Source organism: Styela clava, chromosome 13 (assembly GCF_964204865.1).
Source record: "Styela clava chromosome 13, kaStyClav1.hap1.2, whole genome shotgun sequence".
In the NCBI taxonomy this organism is placed as follows: Eukaryota; Metazoa; Chordata; class Ascidiacea; order Stolidobranchia; family Styelidae; genus Styela; species Styela clava.
In genome coordinates this window covers 4,461,618-4,485,912 of record NC_135262.1, presented here as the reverse complement: position 1 = coordinate 4,485,912, position 24,295 = coordinate 4,461,618, and the positions used below count along the sequence as shown (strand labels likewise).

At 34.1% G+C, this 24,295-nt stretch overlaps 7 protein-coding genes across 7 annotated transcripts; 1 reads left to right on the top strand and 6 right to left on the bottom strand.

The window, feature by feature from the left end:
• The first annotated feature begins 330 nt into the window (after nt 1-330).
• LOC120332536 (glutathione S-transferase kappa 1-like) lies at nt 331-3,122 on the top strand. The gene is made up of 2 exons (XM_039399805.2): nt 331-640; nt 1,984-3,122. The coding sequence occupies exons 1-2, from the start codon at nt 447-449 to the stop codon at nt 2,450-2,452; spliced, it is 663 nt and encodes a 220-aa protein (XP_039255739.2). The 5' UTR covers nt 331-446; the 3' UTR covers nt 2,453-3,122.
• Nucleotides 3,123-3,985: 863 nt separating this feature from the next.
• LOC144431176 (kelch-like protein 30) lies at nt 3,986-7,000 on the bottom strand. The gene has a single exon (XM_078118997.1). It carries the CDS (start codon nt 6,361-6,363, stop codon nt 4,630-4,632), a length of 1,734 nt encoding a protein of 577 aa, XP_077975123.1. The 5' UTR covers nt 6,364-7,000; the 3' UTR covers nt 3,986-4,629.
• Nucleotides 7,001-7,934: 934 nt separating this feature from the next.
• LOC120332516 (kelch-like protein 8) lies at nt 7,935-9,557 on the bottom strand. The gene has a single exon (XM_039399780.2). It carries the CDS (start codon nt 9,555-9,557, stop codon nt 7,935-7,937), a length of 1,623 nt encoding a protein of 540 aa, XP_039255714.2.
• A 25-nt stretch (nt 9,558-9,582) lies between these two features.
• LOC120332518 (kelch-like protein 12) lies at nt 9,583-13,984 on the bottom strand. The gene is made up of 2 exons (XM_039399782.2): nt 13,853-13,984; nt 9,583-13,014 (listed from the first exon to the last, which is right to left on the bottom strand). Exon 2 carries the CDS (start codon nt 12,959-12,961, stop codon nt 11,309-11,311), a length of 1,653 nt encoding a protein of 550 aa, XP_039255716.2. The 5' UTR covers nt 12,962-13,014; nt 13,853-13,984; the 3' UTR covers nt 9,583-11,308.
• A 22-nt stretch (nt 13,985-14,006) lies between these two features.
• Nucleotides 14,007-17,175, bottom strand: LOC120332537 (kelch-like protein 24). The gene has a single exon (XM_039399806.2). It carries the CDS (start codon nt 17,143-17,145, stop codon nt 15,499-15,501), a length of 1,647 nt encoding a protein of 548 aa, XP_039255740.2. The 5' UTR covers nt 17,146-17,175; the 3' UTR covers nt 14,007-15,498.
• Nucleotides 17,176-17,200: 25 nt separating this feature from the next.
• On the bottom strand, nt 17,201-22,756 carry LOC120332517 (kelch-like protein 26). Its single transcript, XM_039399781.2, has one exon. The coding sequence runs from the start codon at nt 21,556-21,558 to the stop codon at nt 19,915-19,917; it is 1,644 nt and encodes a 547-aa protein (XP_039255715.2). The 5' UTR covers nt 21,559-22,756; the 3' UTR covers nt 17,201-19,914.
• Nucleotides 21,612-24,134, bottom strand: LOC144431178 (glutathione S-transferase kappa 1-like). Its single transcript, XM_078118999.1, has one exon. The coding sequence runs from the start codon at nt 23,746-23,748 to the stop codon at nt 23,305-23,307; it is 444 nt and encodes a 147-aa protein (XP_077975125.1). The 5' UTR covers nt 23,749-24,134; the 3' UTR covers nt 21,612-23,304.
• Between the last annotated feature and the right edge of the window lie 161 nt (nt 24,135-24,295).

Sequence of the window (24,295 nt, the reverse complement as noted above, 5' to 3'; positions counted from 1 at the left end):
CCGCCGTAGGGTGGTTCATGTAGGCTTCCTCCACCATGACCATTGAGTCCATGCTACCGAAAACAAATAACTAACTAATCAAGTCCATACCCGACATGGTATAGTAACCGGGCGAGAGGCCGTGGTTCGCCATATCTGCATATGGGTAAGCCGTCTTATTGACTTTTCTCTCCCCCGGAATGAATATGTAAATCCTATTCTAATCAATAAATTGTCTAGTCCACAACTCCAGGGTTAGGTCACTTCTTGAATTGGAATAAAAAACCTGTCAAATCATGATAATCTAGTACCTTGGATTTTTATGAGTTCGCCTCTTGTAAGCACAGGATTTGGGGGACCAGGGAAGGGTTTCATTTTTGACCAGGCTGAGGCTTTGTTTAAAAAATTTATTGTCATGCCATTCTACTGTTCTATGTTTCTATCAGGCACTTAGGCCTGTTACTAAAATGTCAGTTCCTAAGAAGACAGTTCAACTATTCTATGATGTTTTATCTCCATATGCTTGCATAGCATTCCATGTTTTAACTCGAATGAGTGAACAATGGACAAAAATGGATTTGCAACTCAAACCTGCCCTTATTGCTGGAATCATGCAAAGCACTGGGAACCAACCACCAGGAATGCTGCCTGCTAGAGCAAGGTATATAGACTAATAGGATTTGGTCACCTTGATGGTTATTATGATCTATATCAGCTACTTTGTAATACACTTCCTTCTAGACCAGGGTGGTCCAAAGTTGTCGGCTCAGCGGGCCACAAAATTATTTTTGCATTGTTCGCGGGCCACAATAAAGCCAAGAATAGGTAAACAGTGCAATACAAAACAAACACTTTTATTGTGCAAACACATAGTTTTCAGGCATAGCCATTCTAGGCTAATAGAAGCCGCATTCGATTTTTAGTTTTCTCTGATGCCTATATTGTTAGCATATATTTCCGACCAAAAAGTTAGAAAACTAGATAACAATTTAGACTAACAAGCACATTATTTAAGTTGCCTCAGTTAGCCATAACACTATTTAATTCAGTGACATTAGTGGCGACAATATGTCAAAAGATTTTTCTGATTATTAATTTTATGACGAAACCACACGAAATGCGATTTTTTGATTACTCTTCGAGTGTGACGCGGGCCACAGATAATGAAGCAGCGGGCCGGGTTTGGACCACCCTGTTCTAGACTATTCTTATTCAGCAGAAGGGTGAATTCCATCTTCATCTTTGGTTTATGGAATTGGCTAATTGTGAGCGGAATATCAAAGAGGATAATTCGGCCATTAAACTATGTACACACACATTTATGATTTGGCACACTAGGAGCCATATTCTTTATTTAACACAATGATAGTCAATTTACTTTGCTGATCATCAAATACTCAAGTATATTGTGACTAGTCTCAAAGTATTTCGCTAAGATAAACTTCATATTTTAACAACCATTGCTAATAAGAATAACATAATCTCTCTCCACGGAAGCAAGCAACCAATGAGAGCTAATAAATCTACTTGCTATATTGTGAAAAGAGATCATGTTACACTTAAATTTATCACTTCGATACTATATCGGTCAAGTGTGCTTGTGGCATACCAATCCATGGTAGGAAGAAGACAGTAGATAGGGTCTGTAGTTCAATACTCAATATCCTAGTGCCGTGTTTCCCCGGAAATTTTCTTTTGAAAAAGACCACTAGGGCCTAGTTTTGGATATCTTTTATTTTCATTTATCAAAAACAAATTACAAGTAGTGAATTACGAGATTTTCAAATAAACGAAATATGAAAACCGATATCCATTTAGTTAATACTTTACTTATCCATTTACATAAATAACACATTTTTATTTAAAAAAACTGCTAAACATATATTCAAAAATTAAAAATTCAGGCTAGGTCTTATTTTCGGGGAAACACGGTAGTAATAGATATTGATTGAGTGTTTGAATCTGGGATTATTTTAATACTCATCTACTACTTATATTTTCTAGTTACATGACAAAAGACCTCTATCGACTTGCGGAATACTATGACGTGAAATTCAAATTTCCAACGGATGTGATGAACGTAATGATTGTCAAAGGATCCATGAAAGCTCAGAGGTTGCTTACAGCCGTAAAACAAGAATGTCCTGAACACCTTGTCAATGTATCAACACAATTGTATTCGAGGATATACTTCAATGATCAAGATATCACTGAGGACAGTAGTCTCAGAGAAGCCTGTCTTGCGGCAAATCTGTCTGATGAAACTGCAAATAAACTGGTTGCCATGACATCTGATCCAGAGATCAAAGAAGCTTTGAAGAAAACAACCAATGAGGCTGTAAGCTATGGTGCGTTTGGGTTGCCATCATATGTAGTGGAGCATAATGGTAAACCCCAACTGCTTTTTGGTACTGATAGATTATTTCTTCTGGCGCATTATCTGGATGAAAAAATGCCTGGATCGAGACTATAATAATTGATTTTTTGCATTTGTACCTCTAATCGTGGAGTCATTTTGATTTAATCCATCTCCTAATATGGTCAAACATGGAAGCATGCTCTAAAACTGTGGTTCCCAGCCTCTTTCCATAGGGTTTTAGTACTCATGGGCTTCACCATTCCACGAATACAAGAATTATGCACATTCCAGACTGTCTCGTTTTACCTTGGTTAATTAAGGTAACTTATTAAACTTAACTGTCATTCTTGGGCAATAGAAACTTTAACATTTTTCTACATATTATTACGTTTACAATAGCGAGTCTGTATATACTAAGTTTGACCGTTATCTGTTGACTACAAAGGTTCACAGAGTCATTTAGAGTGTTTTATTTTGCAAATCCCACTTGGTGCCTAGGATTGTGGCTCCCAGTTAAGAATAATTACCTGCTCTAAAAGAAAGCAGCTAATCTTGTTTGTGAAATCATTCAATTTTACAATCATTTTTGTATTGTTATCACAATATACCATAATGTGATTTATCAGTAGATTCATTTTAAATAATTTTGTGATTATCCAAATTTGGATGAATCATTATATCCACAAGTGTTTGCTTGATTTTGTGATTAATATATGCACATCCTATGAAAAAGAATCACTGTTTTAGGCTTGGTTTGTAATTGTAATAAATACGAAAAACCTAACAGCGATGTATTAATTTTCAGCCAAGTGCTATGTGAGAGTGGAAGCTTTAAATGCAGTAGTCTATTATAAGAATTATTATAAGAAAGGTGGAGATTTTGAAATATTTGGTAGTTGGTATTTGATTGGTCATTTCTGGCTGTTTGTGGGCAAACACACAACTGTTCAGGATGCTTAAATGGTATATTATGGACATAACATAGACATCACTAAGCTATGTATATCATCTTACGATTTGATCTGAAGCATTAACCAGGAATTCTAGGCATCAAAAACCCAATGGTACTCTCGTAGTATGTGTACCGGGTTAGGTCATAATTTTATTTCGATTTTCCTTATTTGAGTTCTATTACGAGTTTGAGGGCTGTTTGTGTTAGCCAAGTGAATATACCCCCTGCCCATAGGCTTCCGTTTCTTTACACGACTTGACGTGAAGTAGGCGAACAAAATTAGTTACCTCCATATTGGTACACATACTTCTGGAGCGATTGCTGGAGTCCTCGTCACCGTAAGACGGTTCATTTAACTGTAACCACTGGTCGGTTACGGCCTCAACATTGAGTCCATGCATTTGAGACAATTAACTGATTCCAACTAACTAATCCCATACCCGACCTGGATTGGTGAGAGGCCGCAGTTCGCCATGTAATTAAGCTGTCTTACTGGTTTTCCTCTTTCCGGGATAAATATGTAAATCCTATCCAGTATGGAACAGGTTCGAGTTGCGAGTCCGTGGCTTGAAAGAATTAGGACTCGCGGCTTGAAAGAATTAGAAGAGCAATGTATTTGTGAGAAGATGAAATAACATAGGTGGCCCTTACTTAGTACAGCATAATCAATATAATGTTCATTCATTAAGCAGCTAAGCTGTGAAGAAATTTGTCCCCATTTTTGACTCCTAAGATATAAAAAATCTGTATATGTAAGTCTTCTTTAATACTGGTATCGTAAAAACTTTTGACTCCGATTTTTACCATTGAAAGTCTGCAATTGTGCTTTGTTTTTAAATCAAATATAGTGTTTATCAAAGTTCACATCATAAGCGGGAGTAATAAAAGATAAAATTGAGAAAAATTACCTCTTCTTTGGTCAAGAATTGGGGTCAGTATTAAGTATCATTACTTCACACATACTGCATAGCTCACATAATAACAACATCTTATTAACAATAAAATGCCCAGACATAGAAAAAACTTTCCAACCACCATACCAAAACCTTTGAACATTTCAAAGTAACACCCCCACAACTATTAATGTCAGCATCCTCAAAATTGCTGCACGATTGTCATAACTGGTAGTCAGTTAATTCAAACTGGAAAGATTGGGATGAAATATCTACCGTAAATCAGGTGTGGAAAATTATATGGCAGTAAATTAATTGCAAAAAGCCAAATCAAACAATGTCACATGTGAAATTAGCCTGTTAAAGTTATTATAAAAACATATTATTTTTTATCATAAATTGCAGAATTCAAAAATGAATATGAAGCTGCATACAGATTACATGTATCATTTTTCCAAGGCATTCAGTTCATCTAATTCAAAACAGTGGGCAACACTACAAAGTGAATCAAATCTGCAACCCTCCAAGTTTTCAAGAATACTCCATTCTTCTGTGTCCGCATCATAAGTTTCCATGCCATGTCCATCAAATTGGTCACTGCCCCATTCACCACCGACAGCAAATAATTTATGATCAATAATACAAAGAATGAATTCATCTCGACGCTTTTCCATGGGAGCAAGAACTGTCCAAATATTGGTTTTTGGATCAAAGCACTCAACATCATTCAATCGTTTAGTACTTGCCCCTCCCGCAACATATAATTTACCACAGAATTCACTTGCTGCAGGAGTATATCTGCCAACATTCATTGGAGGAACAGGAGACCAACCTGATGAATAGGAATAACAGTTAACATCTGCTAATGGAAGTACATATGAGGACTCTTCTTCATTATTTTCATCATCGTCTTCATTTTCACAGTCTTTTTCATTTTCATCATTTTCTTCGCCACCAATTGTATATAGAAAACCAAAAGCACTGGCCAGAGCACAACTTGTTACAGGGGTTCTATTACAATTCACATCCTGCCAACCATAGTCTTTAGGATTGTATTTTTCCATTCTACCATCACCAGTGACATAAATACAATTATTATAAATCGCTGCCCGAATGTTACATCCATGTTTGTGTTTCATACTACGCATAATTGTCCAGCTAGGCTTCCTAGAGGTTAAATTCAGCCGATAAACCTTGGTATCCATCAAAACATATAGAAATCCTGTCAAAATAACGATCGCAAATCTGTTATAAAGCATAAATTCAGGCAAGGATTGAAGCTTTGTCCAAACCTTTTTTTCTGCTACAAACGCTTGAAGAGATTGAGATTTAGTATCAAGTACAAGAAGAGCATTTGCCATTCTTGGAGACGAGTGTGCAGACTCTGGTGTTAGGCTTTCAATATCAGCATCACTCAGCTGTGTCAAAAACAACATTTTCATACATTCTGGTGATTCATAAAAAACTCTTTCATTTTCCAAAAGAAATTTCAAATACGTAGATGAAATATTCCCAAGATCCAGTTTAGACATCAAACCATAGAGATTTTTTTGGCGATTTATGATATCAGCTTTAATCCATTGCAAAACTATAGCAAGTTTTGAATCTTCCGGATGTTTCACAACTGTTGAACCAATTAATAAAGATATATAGTCAAAGTCAAGACTATTGAATTCCGCCTCTCTGGCAACCATACCCAGATTTTCAGATGCATATATTTGGCAAAACTCAGACAAGTTTTTACAATCATACTTATCCGCAATTCTCTTTATGTTACAGAATGACTGGGGGCTGAGTTGAGATTGCAGAAAATCTGCAATTTTATCACAAAGAATTGATAACTGCATCATGCATGCTACATGAAGTAGTTTCTCACATTTATCAAGGGTACCAGTGACTGAAGCCTCTCCGATGTAAATGTAATTAATACAAAGCTTTACCGATTCTACATCAACATCTTGCATGTCAACAATTCCAGATTTGCTTTCCACATTATCATGAGACAACATTGCATCAAAATAATCAGAACCCGCCGACATTATATTCTTGTGAACCAGGATCTCTTCACTTCCTACTTTAATTGTGAGATCAGAATGCTGATTTTTTCTTCTTATACGATCAAGCTTCTTTAATAGCAGTTCATTATGCTCTGCCTTATTGATACCAAGATCAACATTCATTTTCAGTTACTTTCACTAATTCACTATCTCAGATTAATGAAAACACTGGAAAATATTTTTTTAAATGAGTATAAGTTTAGTTCCACTCTATAATCAGCACGAAAGGCAATGAAATGATCGATAAAAATAAATCAATAAAAACTGATTATGAAATCAGGAGCAAACAAAACCATAGATATATTTTTAAAACATACAGAATATAATATGGAAGGCTTTGCCATGAAGTGGTGGTACGTGTTCACTCACCTAAAATGATTATATTATCGGTATTTTTTTGATTTGATAAACTCGCATCTGTGATATAAACTGCATTTAGCTGCTATCACGAACAATAAAATTGTCAGTTCAGTGATAGTGTTGTTTAAAATTATATATTTTAGAACAGGCATGGCACATTTTTACTAAATTGGTCTCTCACTATTCTAAATATGGAAGCAAAGAAGATTTGCCTATTTATCTATTGAATATGCCCATACATCTGCAGCAGTGAGGAACTTGCTGTTACATGTTTTCCGCAAATCTTATCTTCGATTGGCATTGCCCAGTTATGAGCTTTATGTCAGGACTAAAGCGGTTTCTTATACTCCATTTCATGTATAAAAACATGGATTCGTTTGAATATAAGATTCAAAAAGCAATATCAATGCTATCGCAAATCTTATATGGAAATACTATACAATTCACTTATAGTACGATTGAAGTAAGGCCGGTCTAATTACAAATTGTTTTATCACCTAAATATTGTATGTTTTTGCAACATTACATGGCACCCCAAACACTCTGTATCCCTATTCTATAAGTTATGTGAATCCAGTTTTCATCAAATTCTTATCATGATTAAACTGAATTCCTTTGGCAATTCTACATTATAAAAGTATAACGCAATGAATGAACAGTTACAATTAATAAGAATAGAGAAAAGAAAATACAAAATGAATGCAGAATTTCCCTGGTAAAAAAGTTAAAATTAGTGGATTTAGTGCATGTTTTTACAATTTAATTGTATCTAGTAGACACTAATTAGGCATGAACTTGATGGCAGAGGAAATCGTAACTGACCAGCGGCTACGTGAACCACCCTACAGTGGCAAGGAGTTAATTATCCCCACAGGATTTAAACCTGCAGATTCACGCAGGCTCAACAGATCAATCAATCAATCAATTTTATTTCGGTCGCTCTGCTATAAAACAAGACAACAACAAACGAACAAACACAAAAGTGACAAAACGCAGAGGACCAATGTGCGATAGCAAGCGCGATGCACCAACCGTCGTGCATTTAAGAATTGGAAGACCATATCAAAAAACAATTCAGCCAAAATAACCATGAATAGATGATAGATAAGGTCAAACCTTTATGCTCTGGCCATTGCACTATAACCGGACTCATTGATCACGGCGAATGAAGTTCGTTCAGCGCTAATGTGAATGAAATCAGATTTTCTGATGAATGCAATGAAAAAAGTTTTCTTTGAGGAATACCCATCAAGCTTCTTTCCACATTTTAGGCAAATATCAGAAATCAGGTCATTATACTGAAAGCCAGTCAGAAACGCTTCAAGTTTTAAATCTCAATCATTAATCCGCACTGATTCTGTTGCCATTGATCTTATATCCATTCCAGTAGGATTTGTTACATGATGCCATGTCTTCTCTGACAAATTGAACTTTTCAATTGAGTTAGTGCCAGTTTCTTCCCCTCCAACTGCAAACAATTCACTTCCAATAACACAGAGTCGAAAGCAGGTACGGGGAATAGCCATTGGTTTCAGCGTAACCCATGTCTGTGTTTTCAAATCAAAACATTCTGCATGAGTTACTCTACCCTCATTATATCCACCCGCTGCATAAAGACTATCTGCGTATACAGCAACAGCAGGAGTTCGTCTTGCAAACCTCATGGGATTCACTGATGACCAAATACCTGTCTCAGTACAGTACTTCGTTACATTTTTCAGACTTACTTTCGAGTGGCCACCCAAACAATATATATGATCCAGGCTTCCAATCAAAGTGTACTGTGTTCTCACAACATCGTCTTTCAGAAGTTCGATCCATTCGTTTCTTCTGTAGCTGTATTGCTCTATCGCATTCTCACCTCCGACGTAAACAACACCGTTATGAACAGTTGCAGTAATGAAACCTCCATGGTTTCCTATTAAACTTGCAAGTTCATCCCAAGACGAATCCTCCTTATTCATATTAATTCGGTAAACTTTGCGATCCTGTTTGATTAAGTATAAGTAATCATGCAACAAGACAGAAGTAAAATTTCCTGTCACTCTATCAGCCTCAAGTTTGCAAAATTCTGCCCACTTATTTTCTGCAGGTTTATATGTACGCAGTGTTGAGGATGATTTATCAAAAACCGCTAGAGCATTTCGTATCGGAGTTGAATGTTGCGGGACACTGGCAGGAATACTTGTCGACTCACTCACCATAATCGTTACAAACAGTTTCATGCACTCTGCTGATTCGAAGCATAAACTCTCATTTTCAGTGAGATATCTAATGTAATTTGATGAAATATTATGCTGATTAAGCTGCTGCAACATTGAAACGAAGTTCTCACGTCGGTTCTCAACATCTGCTTTGATCCAGATCAACAATGCCGCAAGCTTAGAATCTTCGGAATATGATTGATTCTTGGTACTTATTAGGAACAAAATATAGTCCATATCAAGAAGTTTAAATTCGTTTTCTAGCAGGATTGCGCCCATGTTTGATACAGCATAATTGTCGCAGATTGTTTCCAAATTGGCATTATCAAACAATGTTGCAAGTTGTTTAATGTTAAAGAAGGATTTCGAATTTATGTGAGCTTTCAGAAATTCAGCTATCTTCTCACAAAGTACTGATAACTGCATCAAAGTTGCAACACGGAGTAGTTGTTCACTTTTTTCCAAAGTAATTGAAGCTTTTCCAGTGTAAATGTAATCAATGCAAATTTTTACCGATTCCACATCAACATCTTGCATGTCAACAATTCCTGTGTTAGTCTCCAAGTTATCATGTGACAACATCGCATGGAAGTAATCAGAACCAGCTGACATCATGTTCTTGTGAACCAGGAACTCTTCACTTCCTACTTTGATTGTGAGATCAGAATGGCGTTTCTTTATTCTCAAATCATCAAGTTTCGTCATCATTATGTTCTTGTGTTCATTTTCATCAATACCAAGATCAAATTCCATTGTAATCAAATATTTAGAAAACTCACTAGATATAAAACAAAATATAATACAACACAACATTAAATGCGATAAAATATTCCATGCATAGCATTGCATACAATACATTTGAAGCAAGTGCTGATTACCTTTTATTCCTTCTGAACACAATTATTTAAAATTATAAAACCCTTATCTGGGAATGCACAATAACAAACTCTGTTGGTGACTCCAAATTTTATTGCAGTTGACAGTGCTTTCTCAATGCCACAACGCAAGTCTAATTCAGCGATTCAGCCAAGTATGAGAATTATTAAATGAAAAATATAAGAAAGCAAAGTATATATGGGTCTACATCATCTAGGTCAGTGGTTCCCAAACTTTTTAGAGATGAGACCCACTATTTATTACTACAGCTTATGGCGACCAATTTAACTTTTTATGACATAACACAGAACACAGCAATGGCTAATCATTGCAGAACTACTGTGTTTCCTCGAAAATAAGACCTGGCCTGAAATTAGGACCTAAATTGAATTTTAAAAATGATTTTAATTAAACCCTACCCTTATAATAAATTTAAAATGTGTGGGAGAGGAAAGGTTTAATGACCTGAGGTAAGATGGAGATAACACCACTATTCAAGATTGTGTGATGTCACACAACAACACAATTATGATATTTGTCACTTGATTTTTGTATAGAAAATAGAAATAAAATCAATGGATGCCGGTTGTTATATAATGTTTATTGAAAAATCTTGTGATTTTCTACAATGTAATTTTATTTTTGATAAATGAACACAAAAGACCTCTTCCAAAAAAAAAAACATAGTGTTCTTCTTCAAAAGAAAATAAATCTAAATCCTGTCTAAACTTCGGGAAACACGGTAAGAAGTGCTGTACAGTGTACAAAACTGCTATGCGTAAAAAAAAGCCACATGCTCAGTCTTTGTGAAACAAATTTTTGTTCATTTGAGAAGATCGTAAAAAGGAAACCTTTACAGATTAGAATTTTAATTTAATTTCTTTTGTTTTTCTGAAGATTTAGGTATTCGAGTCGCCACCGATCCTAATACCCAGTATATTAAATCAAATGTAAGCTAAAAACATGAACAAATAAAGAAAATTAATAAATATAGGATATAGTTTACTAGCACTGAGACCTGAAATTCCTCACAAAAATTGAGATTAATAGAAACTTGGCCAAAATACAGATAAATAATTGAAATAAATCATAAACTTTGTACAATATTTATACTAATACAAAGCAAACAGTACATATCCCTTTGAGTTTGGCAACAAAAAAAACTTATAAGATAAGAAGTTTCTTCCAAAAATTAAACCTTGGTAAAAAATTTCATAGAACTCATTTCTTCAGAGAATAAAGAACAGTTGTCAGTTTCACACCAGTAAGCCGTGTAACGGACAGAAATTAAGTTTATGGGACAAATCTAATGAGAGCAATACAGAGTATTAAATTACACAATATTATTGCATCAGGATATAAAGAGTATAGGAAGAGTATAAGAAAAATTTCATATTAACACATGATTTAAATTGTTGTGAGTTTCTCAACTCAAAGATGAGATGGAACAAGTCAGTACAATTTAGGCACGAACGCAAAAATCATTTCAAAATTAATATCCCTTATTATCCCATTATTAAAATACCGGTATATAAATTAATGAAATAGGAACAATTAAAAAACAAGTATAATATTATATTAGAGTGTTTCAGACATCTTCAGTGTTGATGCAATAGATAGAGCATTAACTATAGTGGTAGTTTAAATGCCAGACAGGCAAGTGGAGCAATATTCATATTTTCTTGAAAATTCATAAGATGTTCCCAACTACTTGATTCAAAACTGTATTTCTCAATTGATTTTGATCCCTCTTTATTACCGATACCTCCTATTGCAAATAATTCATCACCAACAGTGCAAAGGCAAAAAATATACCGAGGAACAGTCATAGATGATAAGGTTGTCCAAGAATCTGTTTGAGAATCATAAAACTCTGAACTTGATAAGTTTACATTATTAAATCCTCCGGCCACAAATAGTCGATTCCTATAAACAGTGGCAGCAGGAATTATCCTAGAAACATTCATGGCTTTGCATGAAGACCAAGTGGATGGCAGTGAATATCGATTCACCGATGATAAATTATTACCATTATTAGAACCTCCTAGTATGTAAATTGATTGCTGGAATCCAGCTAATGTACAGTTGAATAGTGTAATTTTATCAGTTTTCACCACACTCCACATATTTTCGACTATATCGTACTTTTCCAATGTTTCATTGCCACACAAATAAATAAATTCATTACAAACTGCTGTTCGTAAAAACTCGCCATGGTTAAATTGAGAATCAGCCATTTTATTCCAAGTTGAATCTGTTCTAGAAATATTAACACAATATACTGAACGATTTTCCATAAAAACATAGATGATATCCTTCACCTTGACTGCAGTGAATAAGCTTCTTACCATACTATCGTGCAAATGTTTTAGTTCCTGCCATTCATTTTTCGCTGGCTGAAATGTTTTAATTTTTTTTGAAAACTTGTCAAAAACAGCAAAAGTATTGAATTCAGAAGCATCAGTGGGAATTTCTGCAGATTCTCCTTTAACACCAGACTTCTCAGCCATTTTGAGGAACAATGATTTCACGATTACAAGTGATTCAGAACACAGGACTTCATTTTCCACCAAGAATGTTGCATATCGGTAAGAAACATTGTTCAGTTTTATCAGATTTATCATTTCAACAAGAAGCTTCCTTCGTTGGTCAATATCAGCTTTGATCCACTGCAGAAGAACAGCAAGTTTGGAATCTTCAGAATAAGCAAAACTTTTCGATCCAACCAAGAAGGAGATGAATTCCACATCCAATTCATTGAAGTATTCTTCCTGAGAAATTGCTCCCATATTAGTCAATGCAAAATCATCACATGCTGTTTTTAATGTTTGAATTTCAAACATAGAAGCGATTTGTTTAATTACGAAAAATGATTCCACGTCCAACTTAGCTTTAAGAAACTCAGCTATCTTCTCACAAAGTACTGATAAGTGCATCAAAGTTGCAACATGGAGTATTTGTTCACTTTTTTCCAAAGTAATTGAAGCTTTTCCAGTGTAAATGTAATCAATGCAAACCTTTACTGATTCCACATCAACATCTTGCATGTTAACAATTCCTGTGTTGGTTTCCAAGTTATCATGTGACAACATTGCATCAAAATAATCTGAACCAGCTGACATCAAGTTCTTGTGAACCAGGAACTCTTCACTTCCTACTTTGATGACGAGGTCAGAATGTTGTCCGTCTTTTCTCATACTATGCATTTTTCCCATCATTAATGCATTGTGTTCATTTACATCAATATCCAAATCAAACTTATTATACGAAACCTTTGCCATTGTCAAGGTATTATTCTAATTAACTTATGTTCACTAAAATATGACCATGCAACCTGGAGAAGTTTAGCAATTGGTTAAAAAATATTACTGGAATCCATTAGATTAGGTTTATGTTGATAGAGACTGCTAGAGATTTTCGAATACAGCATTACGAAAAAATTCTGATTCTAATTGAAACTACATGCTTCATGATTGAGGTGCAACCAATTGTTGGTATACTAGAGGAATGTAGAGTCTTGCATGTTTATAAGATATATAAATTGACTGGCTAATAGGTAGGGCTTTCCAAAATCGAATTGTTTTTTGATTCGAATCGATAATGACTTTTCAATTATGAACATGCATGAAATTGCTAATAACGTACCACCAGGCATTCATTTTTAACGAAATATGTAGGAGAGAGAAATATCGGGAAACCAGTTATGCGAAAGACGAGAGTCATCTAAGCACAAGGCGCTGCCGGTTGCTCAGTGAAAAACGCTGTGCAAAGGTAGAAAAACGCTGTGCAAAGGTAGTCAATAGGCTTTTTTCGCTTTATGTACCAAATTTTCGCGATTTGCAAATCAGCCCAAAAATGATTCGAAAAACTTGCGATTCGATTTTGAATACTCTGTTCGCTTGGACAGCCCTACTAATAGGTAATTTTGGAACAAGCTTGCCATTGCAATGCTGATAACATGCAAGTTAGAATCTCGTGAGATGATCATAAGTGACAGGAACGCTTGATATTTCGCAGGTGCAAGGTATTCATTATCTATATCTGTGACATTAATCTTGAACAGTGGTTTTCAATTAAGGGTGTCTCCAATACAGTACAGGGGTTCTGCAATTTTCTAATCGAATATGAGCATCAATATTGATAATCAAATGAATAATAACTCCATTTCCTACTTTAATTGTGAGATCAGAATGACGTTTCCTCTTTCTCAGATCATCATCTTTCGTCATCATCATGTTCATCATTATGTTCTTGTGTTCATTTTCAACAATACCAAGATCAAATTCCATTGTAATAAAATATTTAGACAATACACTAGATATAAAACTAAATATAATACAACACAATATTAAATGCAGTCAGTAAAGTGTTACATGTATAGCATTTCATACAAAATATTTGAGGAAATTGCTGATAAATTTTCACTCCAGCTTCTCAACACAATTATTATAAAAATCTCGATTGGGAATGCATAATTACAAATTCTGTAGATGACTCTAAATTTTTTTGCCATTGGCAGTGCTTGCTCAATGCTGCAAGACATGTCTTATTCTCGATTTAACCAAGTATGAGATTAGGATTTACATATTTATCTCGGGGGAGAGGAAAGTCGATAACACAACTTAACCTTATGTCGGGTATGGAATTAGTTAGTTATCTGTTTTCGGAAGCATAGACTTGATGGAGGATGCTGTAACTGACCGGCGGTTACTAAACCACCATATGGCGGCGAGGAGCCCAGCAATCCTCTCACACATACCTATCCACGCATGGGATTCGACGCTTAGCCGGATGAGCCACACCGCCACGATTTATTAATGAAAAATAGAGGTAAGAAATGTATATATGGGTCAACAACAAAAAGTTACATCATCTAAGTTGTGAGTGATATACAATTAGTACTAGGTGAGGCAGTGGGCATGGCGTTTCAATCCAAGATCCTAAACTATGATCCTAACATAGTTCGATCATATGTGATTACAATGTTATACAGAACAATACAAAAATCAAATGACCACTGTATGATGAACCCAGTAACCATGCCTTTTTATTAGCATACATTGTCAAATTAATTATTTTCTCTAACTATGATGAGTGTAAAGTCTCATCTCAATCCCAAATTAGGCTTTTGCACCCACCAGCAAGCTGAAGAAAAATACAAATACAAAAGGTAACAATTATAAGATATAATTCACTTACAATGGAACCAAAAATTTACCCATAAAAGAAGATTTTCAAAAACTTGGCTAAAAAATATATAGTTATAAATGTGATACCGGTAAATAAAAAACAAAATACAATATATATAAATATATATAATAATAAACAGTAAATCAGTGCATATATCTTTTGAATTCAGCCACAAATTAGGCTCATCAAGGGTGGGAGCTTCTTCCTTAAATTGAAATCGTATTGAAAAGAAATTTAATAAATCTCATTTCCTCAACAGCCTTGTCATTCAGGAAAAAAAGCAAAACAGGCATAAAAAAACAGGTGCCAGTTTCACACCATCAAGTTATGTTTTAAAGAAAAATAAATTTAAGGAACAAACCAAATTTAAACGATACAGAGTATAGAACAGGAGTGGGCAAATTATGGCCCACTTAAGGTAAGTATTTCATCTGGCCCACTTGTATACTGAATGTATGCTTCAGTATACCACTGTATACTGAAATTGTCCTATAATAATCATTCTATGTTTGCTACATATATTATCAAAATAGATAATTTAAATAATTGAAATGCTTAACAATCAAGTGGAACTCATAGTGGTCTGTTTCATACACTCTTAATGCAGATGCAATAAATATAGCATTTACTATTGTGGAAGTTTGAATGCCAGACTGGCAACTCGAGCAATATTCATATTTCTTGGAAAATTCAAAAGATGCTCCCAACGACTTGATTCAAAATTGTATTTCTCAATTGATCTTGTTCTGTCTTCTTTACCCCCTATTGCAAATAATTCACTGCAAGCAGTAGAAAGGCAAAAACTATACCGAGGAACAGTCATAGAAGCTAAATTTGTCCAAGAATCTATCAGTGGATCATAAAACTCTGAACTGGCTAAGGATCCATTGTCAAATCCGCCTGCCACAAATATTCGATTCCCATAAGCAGTAGCAGCAGGAACCTGTCTAGCAACATTCATCGCTTTGATTGCGGACCAAAGGGACAGTTGGGAATATCGATTCACTGATGATAAACTCCGACCTTCAAAATAACCCCCTAACACGTAAATTGATTCTTGCAGTCCAACTAATGCACAAAACTTCAACATAACTTTTTCACTTTTGATCACACGCCAGATATTTTTTCTGATATTGTATCCCGCCAATGTTTCATTGTCACACAAATAAATGAATCCATTACAAACTGCTGTTCGTAAATATTGGCCATGGTGACATTGATGATCAGCCATTTTATTCCAAGTTGAATCGGTGTCAAAAATATTAACTCGATATACTGAACAATTTTCCATGAAAACGTAGATAAAATCCTTCACCATGACTGCAGTGTAATAGCTATTTACCATACTATCATGCAGATTTTTTAGATCCTGCCATTCATTTGTTTCCGACTGGAATGTTTTGATTTTCCTCGAAAACTTGTCAAAAACAGCAAAGACATCGAATTCAAAGGAATTAGCAGGAATTTGTACAAATTCTCCTTTAACACCAATTTTCTCAGCTATTTTGAGAAACAATAATTTCATGATTACAGGTGATTCAGAACATAGGCTTTCATTTTCCACCAAGGATGTTGCATATGGAGAAGAAAGATTGTTCAGGTTTATCAGATTTATCATTTCAACCAGAAGCTTCCTTCGTTGGTCAATATCAGCTTTGATCCACTGCAGAAGAACAGCAAGTTTAGAATCCTCAGAATAAGATAAATTTTTCGATCCAACCATGAAAGAGATGAATTCCACATCCAATTCATTGAAGTATTCTTCCTGAGAAATTGCTCCCATATTAGACAGTGCAAAATCATCACAAGCTGTTATTAATGTTTGGATTTCAAACATAGAAGCAGTTTGTTTGATAAAGGGAAGTGTTTTCACGTCCAACTTAGCTTTGAGAAACTCGGCTATCTTATCACAAAGTACTGATAACTGCATCAAAGTTGCAACATGGAGTAGTTGTTCACTTTTCTCCAAAATAATTGAAGCTTTTCCAGTGTAAATGTAATCAATGCAAACCTTTACTGATTCCACATCAACATCTTGCATTTTAACAATTCCTGTGTTGGTCTCTAAGTTATCATGTGATAACATGGCATCAAAATAATCAGAACCTGCTGACATCATGTTCTTGTGAACCAGGAACTCTTCACTTCCTACTTTGATGACGAGGTCAGAATGCTGTCCATCTTTTCTCATACTATGCATTTTTTCCATCATCAATGCATTGTGTTCATTTACATCAATATCCAAATCAAACTCATCATCTGAAACCTTTGCCATTGTCAAGTTATTACTGTATTTAACTTATATTCACAAAAAATATGACCATGCAACCTGGAGAAGTTTAGCAACTGGTTAAAAAATATTACTGGAATTTATTGGGCTGGGTTTATGTTGATAGCTACTAGAAATCATCAAATGGAGCATTTCATGAAAATTTTGATTCCAATTGAAGCTACATGCTTCAAAATTAAGCTACCACTAATTGTTGGTATACAAGGGGCATGTAAAGTCTTGCATGTTTATAAAATATGGTTCAATTGACTGGCTAATAGGTAGGACTGTCCAAAATCGAATAATTTTTCGACTTGAATCGAATATTTTGCTCTAATCGGTGTTTATCACTGAATCTTTCAGTTATAAACATGCATGAAATTGCTGATAACAGGCTACTAGGCATTTTTTTCAACACAAAATGAAGGTGAGAGAAATATTGAGAAACCAGTTATGCGAAGGGCAATATTTCGCTACACCAAAAAGGTTCAATACCACTGATCTAGGCTGAATAACCAGAGAAAATATACCTCTTGGTCTGGTAATTGAATAAGAGGCAGTAAGTAGTTCACTATATGACTAAGCTATGGTATTGATTTTCACTCCTTATGGGATGAATATGAAAGGGCTTTTTCTATTATACTTACTAATGATGATTAATCGGTTCAACAACAAATATATTTTTGCTATAATTTGTCTAAAGCCTTGTTCCGAGCAAATGAACAAAAAATATGATCACATTCAAAGACAAATGGAACTTAACTCAAAATTTTCATCAAAATGTAAATTTAAATGTGGCCATTGACAAAGTATGCAATAATCTTACATGATATGAAAGCAATACAAAATGAATAATTTAAAAATAACCCAATAAAATTTTAACATTTTAAAGAAATTTTTATGACAACATTGGTGCACAAAATGGGTGTGCTACAAAGTCAAAATAATATAATACAAGAAGTATACCGTGTTTCCTCAAAAATTAGACCGGGTCTTATTTCAATTCTCTTTCAAAAAATAACACCAGGGCTTATTTTTAGAGGATTTTTTATTTTCATTCATCAAAACCAAAATTACACAGTAAAGAATTAAAAGATTTTCAAATATACAAAATATGAAAACCGAGTTCAATTTACTTATCAGTTCATATTCAATCATTATTTCGGGAACACTGGCGGAAGGAAGATTCTATCAGTACCAAACAACATGTCCTTCCATTCCATCTTCCATTTTTGTGTAATATATATTTAGGAGTGCCAAACACCTCGCACTCAATAGCATATGAAGTACCAAAGCATTGGAAGATTCTGTGGAAGACAAACCAGCTGCTTCACATGCTTCTTGTAAACTTCTATTTACAGAAATGTCAAGACGCTGAGCTTTAACTGAACCTTTCACAAAGAAATCCTGTTCTATGTTTTTCGGAAGTTGGAACGAAACATGATAGTATTCAGATATTCGGTCAAGAAATTCAAACATGTACCGAATGATATTTGTTTATTTTTCATTCCAGATGTTTATTGATAGGAGAGTTGACTCCACAACAAAAGAAAGTTACATCATCTAGATATACACTAGATATAAAACTAAATATAATACAACACAATATTAAATGCAGAGGAAGTTCCATGCATAGCATACAATATATGTGAAGAAATTGTTGAATGATTTTTATTCCAACTTTTCGACACAGATATTATAAAAATCTCGTTTGGCAATGCACAATAACGAACTCTGTTGGTGATTCAAAATTTATTGCCATTGACAGTGGTTGCTTAATGCTACGACACAAGTCTGATTCCACGATTTAGCCAAGTATAGGAATTATTATATGAATAATATAGGAAAGCAAAGTATATATGGGTCAGCTTGAGAAAGTTAGACCATCTAAGTTGTGATATACTAAGTGAGGTGGTCGGCATGGGATTTGAATCCAAGATGTTAAACTGTAATCCTAACATACCGTAGTTCAATTCCATGTGATCTCAATAATTTACAAAATATTGAAGAAAATTAAGTGATAACTGTATCATGAACCCAGCAACCATGTCATATTTATTATTGAAAAACTGTATGTTATTTTGAAACCATAACAGGTGTAATGTTCATTCTCACTCCCAAATTAAGCTTTTTATAACACTCGTAAGATAAGAAATACACAAATACAAAAAGTAACAATTATAGGATATAGTTCACTAGGAGTGAGACCTGAATTTCTCACATAAATTGAGATTACTAGAAACTTGGCCAAAATACAAATAAGTTGCTAAATATGTAAAATAATTGCACTGAATGAAAAATTTGAGTTCAGCCGCACACAAAACTTATAAATAAGAAGTTTCTTCCTATAATTGAACCTCAGAAAAATCATTCATAGAACTCATTGCTTCAGCTATAGAGCCAGTAAAGACAAATAAAAGAGAGAATAAGAACAGTGGCCAGTTTCACACCAGTAAGTCATGTAACGAACAAAAATGAAATTTAAGGAACCAAATTAGGACAATACAGAGTATAAAACTCTATATAGATATAGAGAGTATAGGAGATGTTCATATTAATACATGATTTAAATTGTTTAAGTTTCTCAAACTCAAAGATGAGATGGAAGGGTCAGTACAATTCAGCACTGACACAAAAATCACTTCACAAATATTATCCTTCATTATCCCATTTTTAAAATATATGAATCAATAAAATGGAAACATTCAAAAACAAGTGGAACTCATAGTGGCCTGTTTTATAATCTCAATGCTGATGCAATAAATTTATCATTGACTATGGTGGAAGTTTAAATGCCAGACTGGCTCGTGGAGCAATATCCATATTATCTGGAAAATTCATAAGATGCTCCCAACGACTTGATTCAAAATTGTATTTCTCAATTGATTTTGATCCCTGTCTATTACCTCCAATTGCAAATAGTTTGTTTTCTACAGCATAAAGACAAAAACCACCCCGAGGAACAGTCATGGATGATAAATTTGTCCAAGAATCTGTTTGTGGATTATAGAACTCTGTACTAGATAAATATACACCATCAAATCCGCCTGCTACAAATATTCGATTTCCATAAACAGTAGCAGCAGGATTTTGCCTGTGAACATTCATCGCTTTGACTGAAGACCAAGAAGATTGTTGTGAATATCGACTCACTGAGGATAAACTACCATTTAAAAAACCTCCTATTACATAAAGTGATTCCTGCAGTCCAACTAAAGTACAATTGTATAGCGTAATTTTTTCACTTTTTACCACCGTCCACATGTTTTGACTGATATTGTACTCGTCCAATGTTTCCTTGTCACACAAATAAATGAATCCATCACAAACTGCTGCTCGTAAATATTGACCATGGTGACATTGATGATCAGCAATTTTATTCCAAGTTGAATCTGGTTCAGAAATATTAATTCGATATACTGAACAATTACCAATAAAAACATAGATAAAATCCTTCACCATGACAGCAGTGTAATTGCTGTTTATCATACTATCATGCAGATTTTTTAATTCCTGCCATTCACTTTTTTCTGGATAGAATGAATTTATTGTTTTGGAAGTCTTGTCAAAAACAGCAAAAGCATTGAATTCAGATGCACTAGCGGGGATTTCTGCAGATGCTCCTTCAACGCCAAACTTCTCCGCCATTTTGAGAAACAATAATTTCAAAATCACAGGTGATTCAGAACACAGTCTTTCATTTTCCACTAAGAATGTTGCATATCGATAAGAAACATTGTTCAGGTTTATTAAATTTATCATTTCAACCAGAAGCTTCCTTCGTTGGTCAATATCAGCTTTGATCCACTGCAGAAGAACAGCAAGTTTAGAATCCTCAGAATAAGATAAATTTTTCGATCCAACCATGAAAGAGATGAATTCCACATCCAATTCATTGAAGCATTCTTCCTGAGAAATTGCTCCCATATTAGACAATGCAAAATCATCACAAGCTGTTATTAATGTTTGAATTTCAAACATAGAAGCAATTTGTTTGATGATGAGAAATGATTTCACATCCAACTTAGCTTTGAGGAACTCAGCTATCTTATCACAAAGTACTGACAACTGCATCAAAGTTGCAACATGGAGTAGTTGTTCACTTCTTTCCAAGGTAATTGAAGCTTTTCCAGTGTAAATGTAATCAATGCAAACCTTTACTGATTCCACATCAACATCTTGCATGTCAACAATTCCTGTGTTGGTCTCCAAGTTATCATGTGACAACATCGCATCGAAATAATCAGAACCCGCTGACATCATGTTCTTGTGAACCAGGAACTCCTCACTTCCTACTTTGATGACGAGGTCAGAATGTTGTCCGTCTTTCCTCATACTATGCATTTTTTCCATCATCAATGCATTGTGTTCATTTACATCAATATCCAAATCAAACTCTTTATCCGAAACCTTTGCCATTGTCAAGTTATTATTCTAATTAACTTATGTTCACTAAAATATGTCCATGCAACCTGGAGAAGTTTAGCAATTGGTTAAAAAATATTACTGGAATTTATTGGGTTGGGTTTATGTTGATAGCTACTAGAAATTATCAAAGGGAGCATTTCATAAAAATTTTGATTCCAATTGAAGCTACATGCTTCAAAATTAAGCTACCACTAATTGTTGGTATACAAGGGGCATGTAAAGTCTTGCATGTTTATAAAATATGATTCAATTGACTGGCTAATAGGTAGGGCTGTCCAAAATCGAATAATTTTTCGACTTGAATCGAATATTTTTCTCTAATCGGTGTTTATCACTGAATCTTTCAGTTATGAACATGCGTGAAGTTGCTGATAACAGGTTACTAGGCATTTTTTTAACACAAAATGAAGGTGAGAGAAATATCGAGAAACCAGTTATGCGAAGGGCAATATTTCGCTACACCAAAAAGGTTCAAAACCACTGATCTAGACTGAATAACCAGAGAAAATATACCTCTTGGTCTGGTAATTGAATAAGAGGCAGTAAGTAGTTCACTATATGACTAAGCTATGGTATTGATTTTCACTCCTTATGGGATGAATATGAAAAGGCTTTTTCTATTATACTAACGATGGTTAATCGGTTCAACAACAAATATATTTTTGCTATAATTTGTCTAAAGCCTTGTTCCGAGCAAATGAACAAAAAATATGATCACATTCAAAGACAAATGGAACTTAACTCAAAATTTTCATCAAAATGTAAATTTAAATGTGGCCATTGACAAAGTATGCAATAATCTTACATGATATGAAAGCAATACAAAATGAATAATTTAAAAATAACCCAATAAAATTTTAACATTTTAAAGAAATTTTTATGACAACATTGGTGCACAAAATGGGTGTGCTACAAAGTCAAAATAATATAATACAAGAAGTATACCGTGTTTCCTCAAAAATTAGACCGGGTCTTATTTCAATTTTCTTTCAAAAAATAACACCAGGGCTTATTTTTAGAGGATTTTTTATTTTCATTTATCAAAAACGAAATTACACAGTAAAGAATTAAAAGATTTTTAAATATACAAAATATGAAAACCGAGATCAATTTACTTATGAATAACATATTTTTAGTTTAAAAAACTGCTAAACATAGATTATTCAGATCTTTAAACCTTTTTCTCTCTCATACGTTTTTGACTAATCCTTCAAAACGTGTAGGAGAAATTTATTGCTATCAACTAAGTCAAAAAAATATTTTGCATAATCGATTAGGTCTTATTTTAATCATTTTTGAAATTCAGGCTAGGACTTATATTCGGGGTAATACGGTATTAAACTTCAATCGGTCACATCTAAAGATAGCAGTGGTTTAAGTACCTCCAACAAAGGTGTAATATATATTTAAACAACAGCAATAATGAGGTACTGTGCTTACAACAATCAAATCAGAGATTATAGATAAAGAGGTGACAAAAGACATCTGTAGTTTGTCATGTGGATAATAGACTCGCCAATCGCATTAAAGATGGAAAAATTGTTCAATTTTCGGCAGCTTTTCGATTGATATTTTTATGTAGCTGTGTTTTTATGTATGTCAGCAATAAGCTGTGTACAATATTAACCGAAATCATACTTATAATATTTAAGTCCCCTTAATCATATTTATCAATAGAGTTGACACAGGAATTAGTTCATATTCATTCATTATTTGGGAACACTGGCCATGGCTCATTCAAATAATGAGCAAGGAGGAATATTCTATCAGTACCAAACAACATGTCCTTCCATTCCATCTTCCATTTTTGTGTAATATATATGTAGCAGTGCCAAACACCTCGCACTCAATAGCATATGAAGTACCTTTCTTCAGTTCTTCCTTGACAGATTGATGATTTATTTCATTCAAAGCATTGGAAGATTCTATGGAGGACAATCCAGCTGCTTCACACGCTTCTCGTAAGCTTTTATTTTCAGAAATGTCAACATTGTCGACCCAGATTCTTTTGAAAATCTCATCTAAAAGTCCATTCAAATGTTCAGGTGATTCTTTCTGTACGTAAGTCAACAAACGCTGAGCTTTAACCGAACCTTTCGCAAAGAAATCCTCCTCTGTGTTTTTCAGAAGTTGGAACGGAACGCGATAGTATTCAGATATTCGGTCAAGATCTAAAAACATTTACTTTAGAAAGAATGATAATTGTTAAATATTCATTCTAGATATTTATTGATAGGACTAGAAGAGTTATGTGGTCCTGGAAAACTTTCAACTGACTCCACTTCCAAACACCTATTGATTTTGCAAATCCAATTTGGGTTAACAATGATTGTGACTTCGAATACATTTCCATGCTGGCGAAAATTCTGACTCTATTTCAGAGAAACCCAAAATTTGAGATTGAAAACTTTGCAGAAACTCTCTGCTTCATACTTTGATTGTGAGATCAGAATGGTATTCTTCTTTCTCAAATCATCAAATTTCGTCATCATTATGTTTTTGTGTTCATTTTCATTAATACCAGAGTCAAATTCCATTATAATCAAATATTTAGACAACTCACTAGATTTAAAACTAAATATAATACAACAAGTTATTAAATGCAGTAAAATGTTGCATATATTTGAAGAAATTTCTGATTACCTACCGCAATTTCTTAAATCAATTATATAAAATTATAAAAATTTCCTTTGAGAATGCACTGGGGATGCACAATAACAAATTCTGT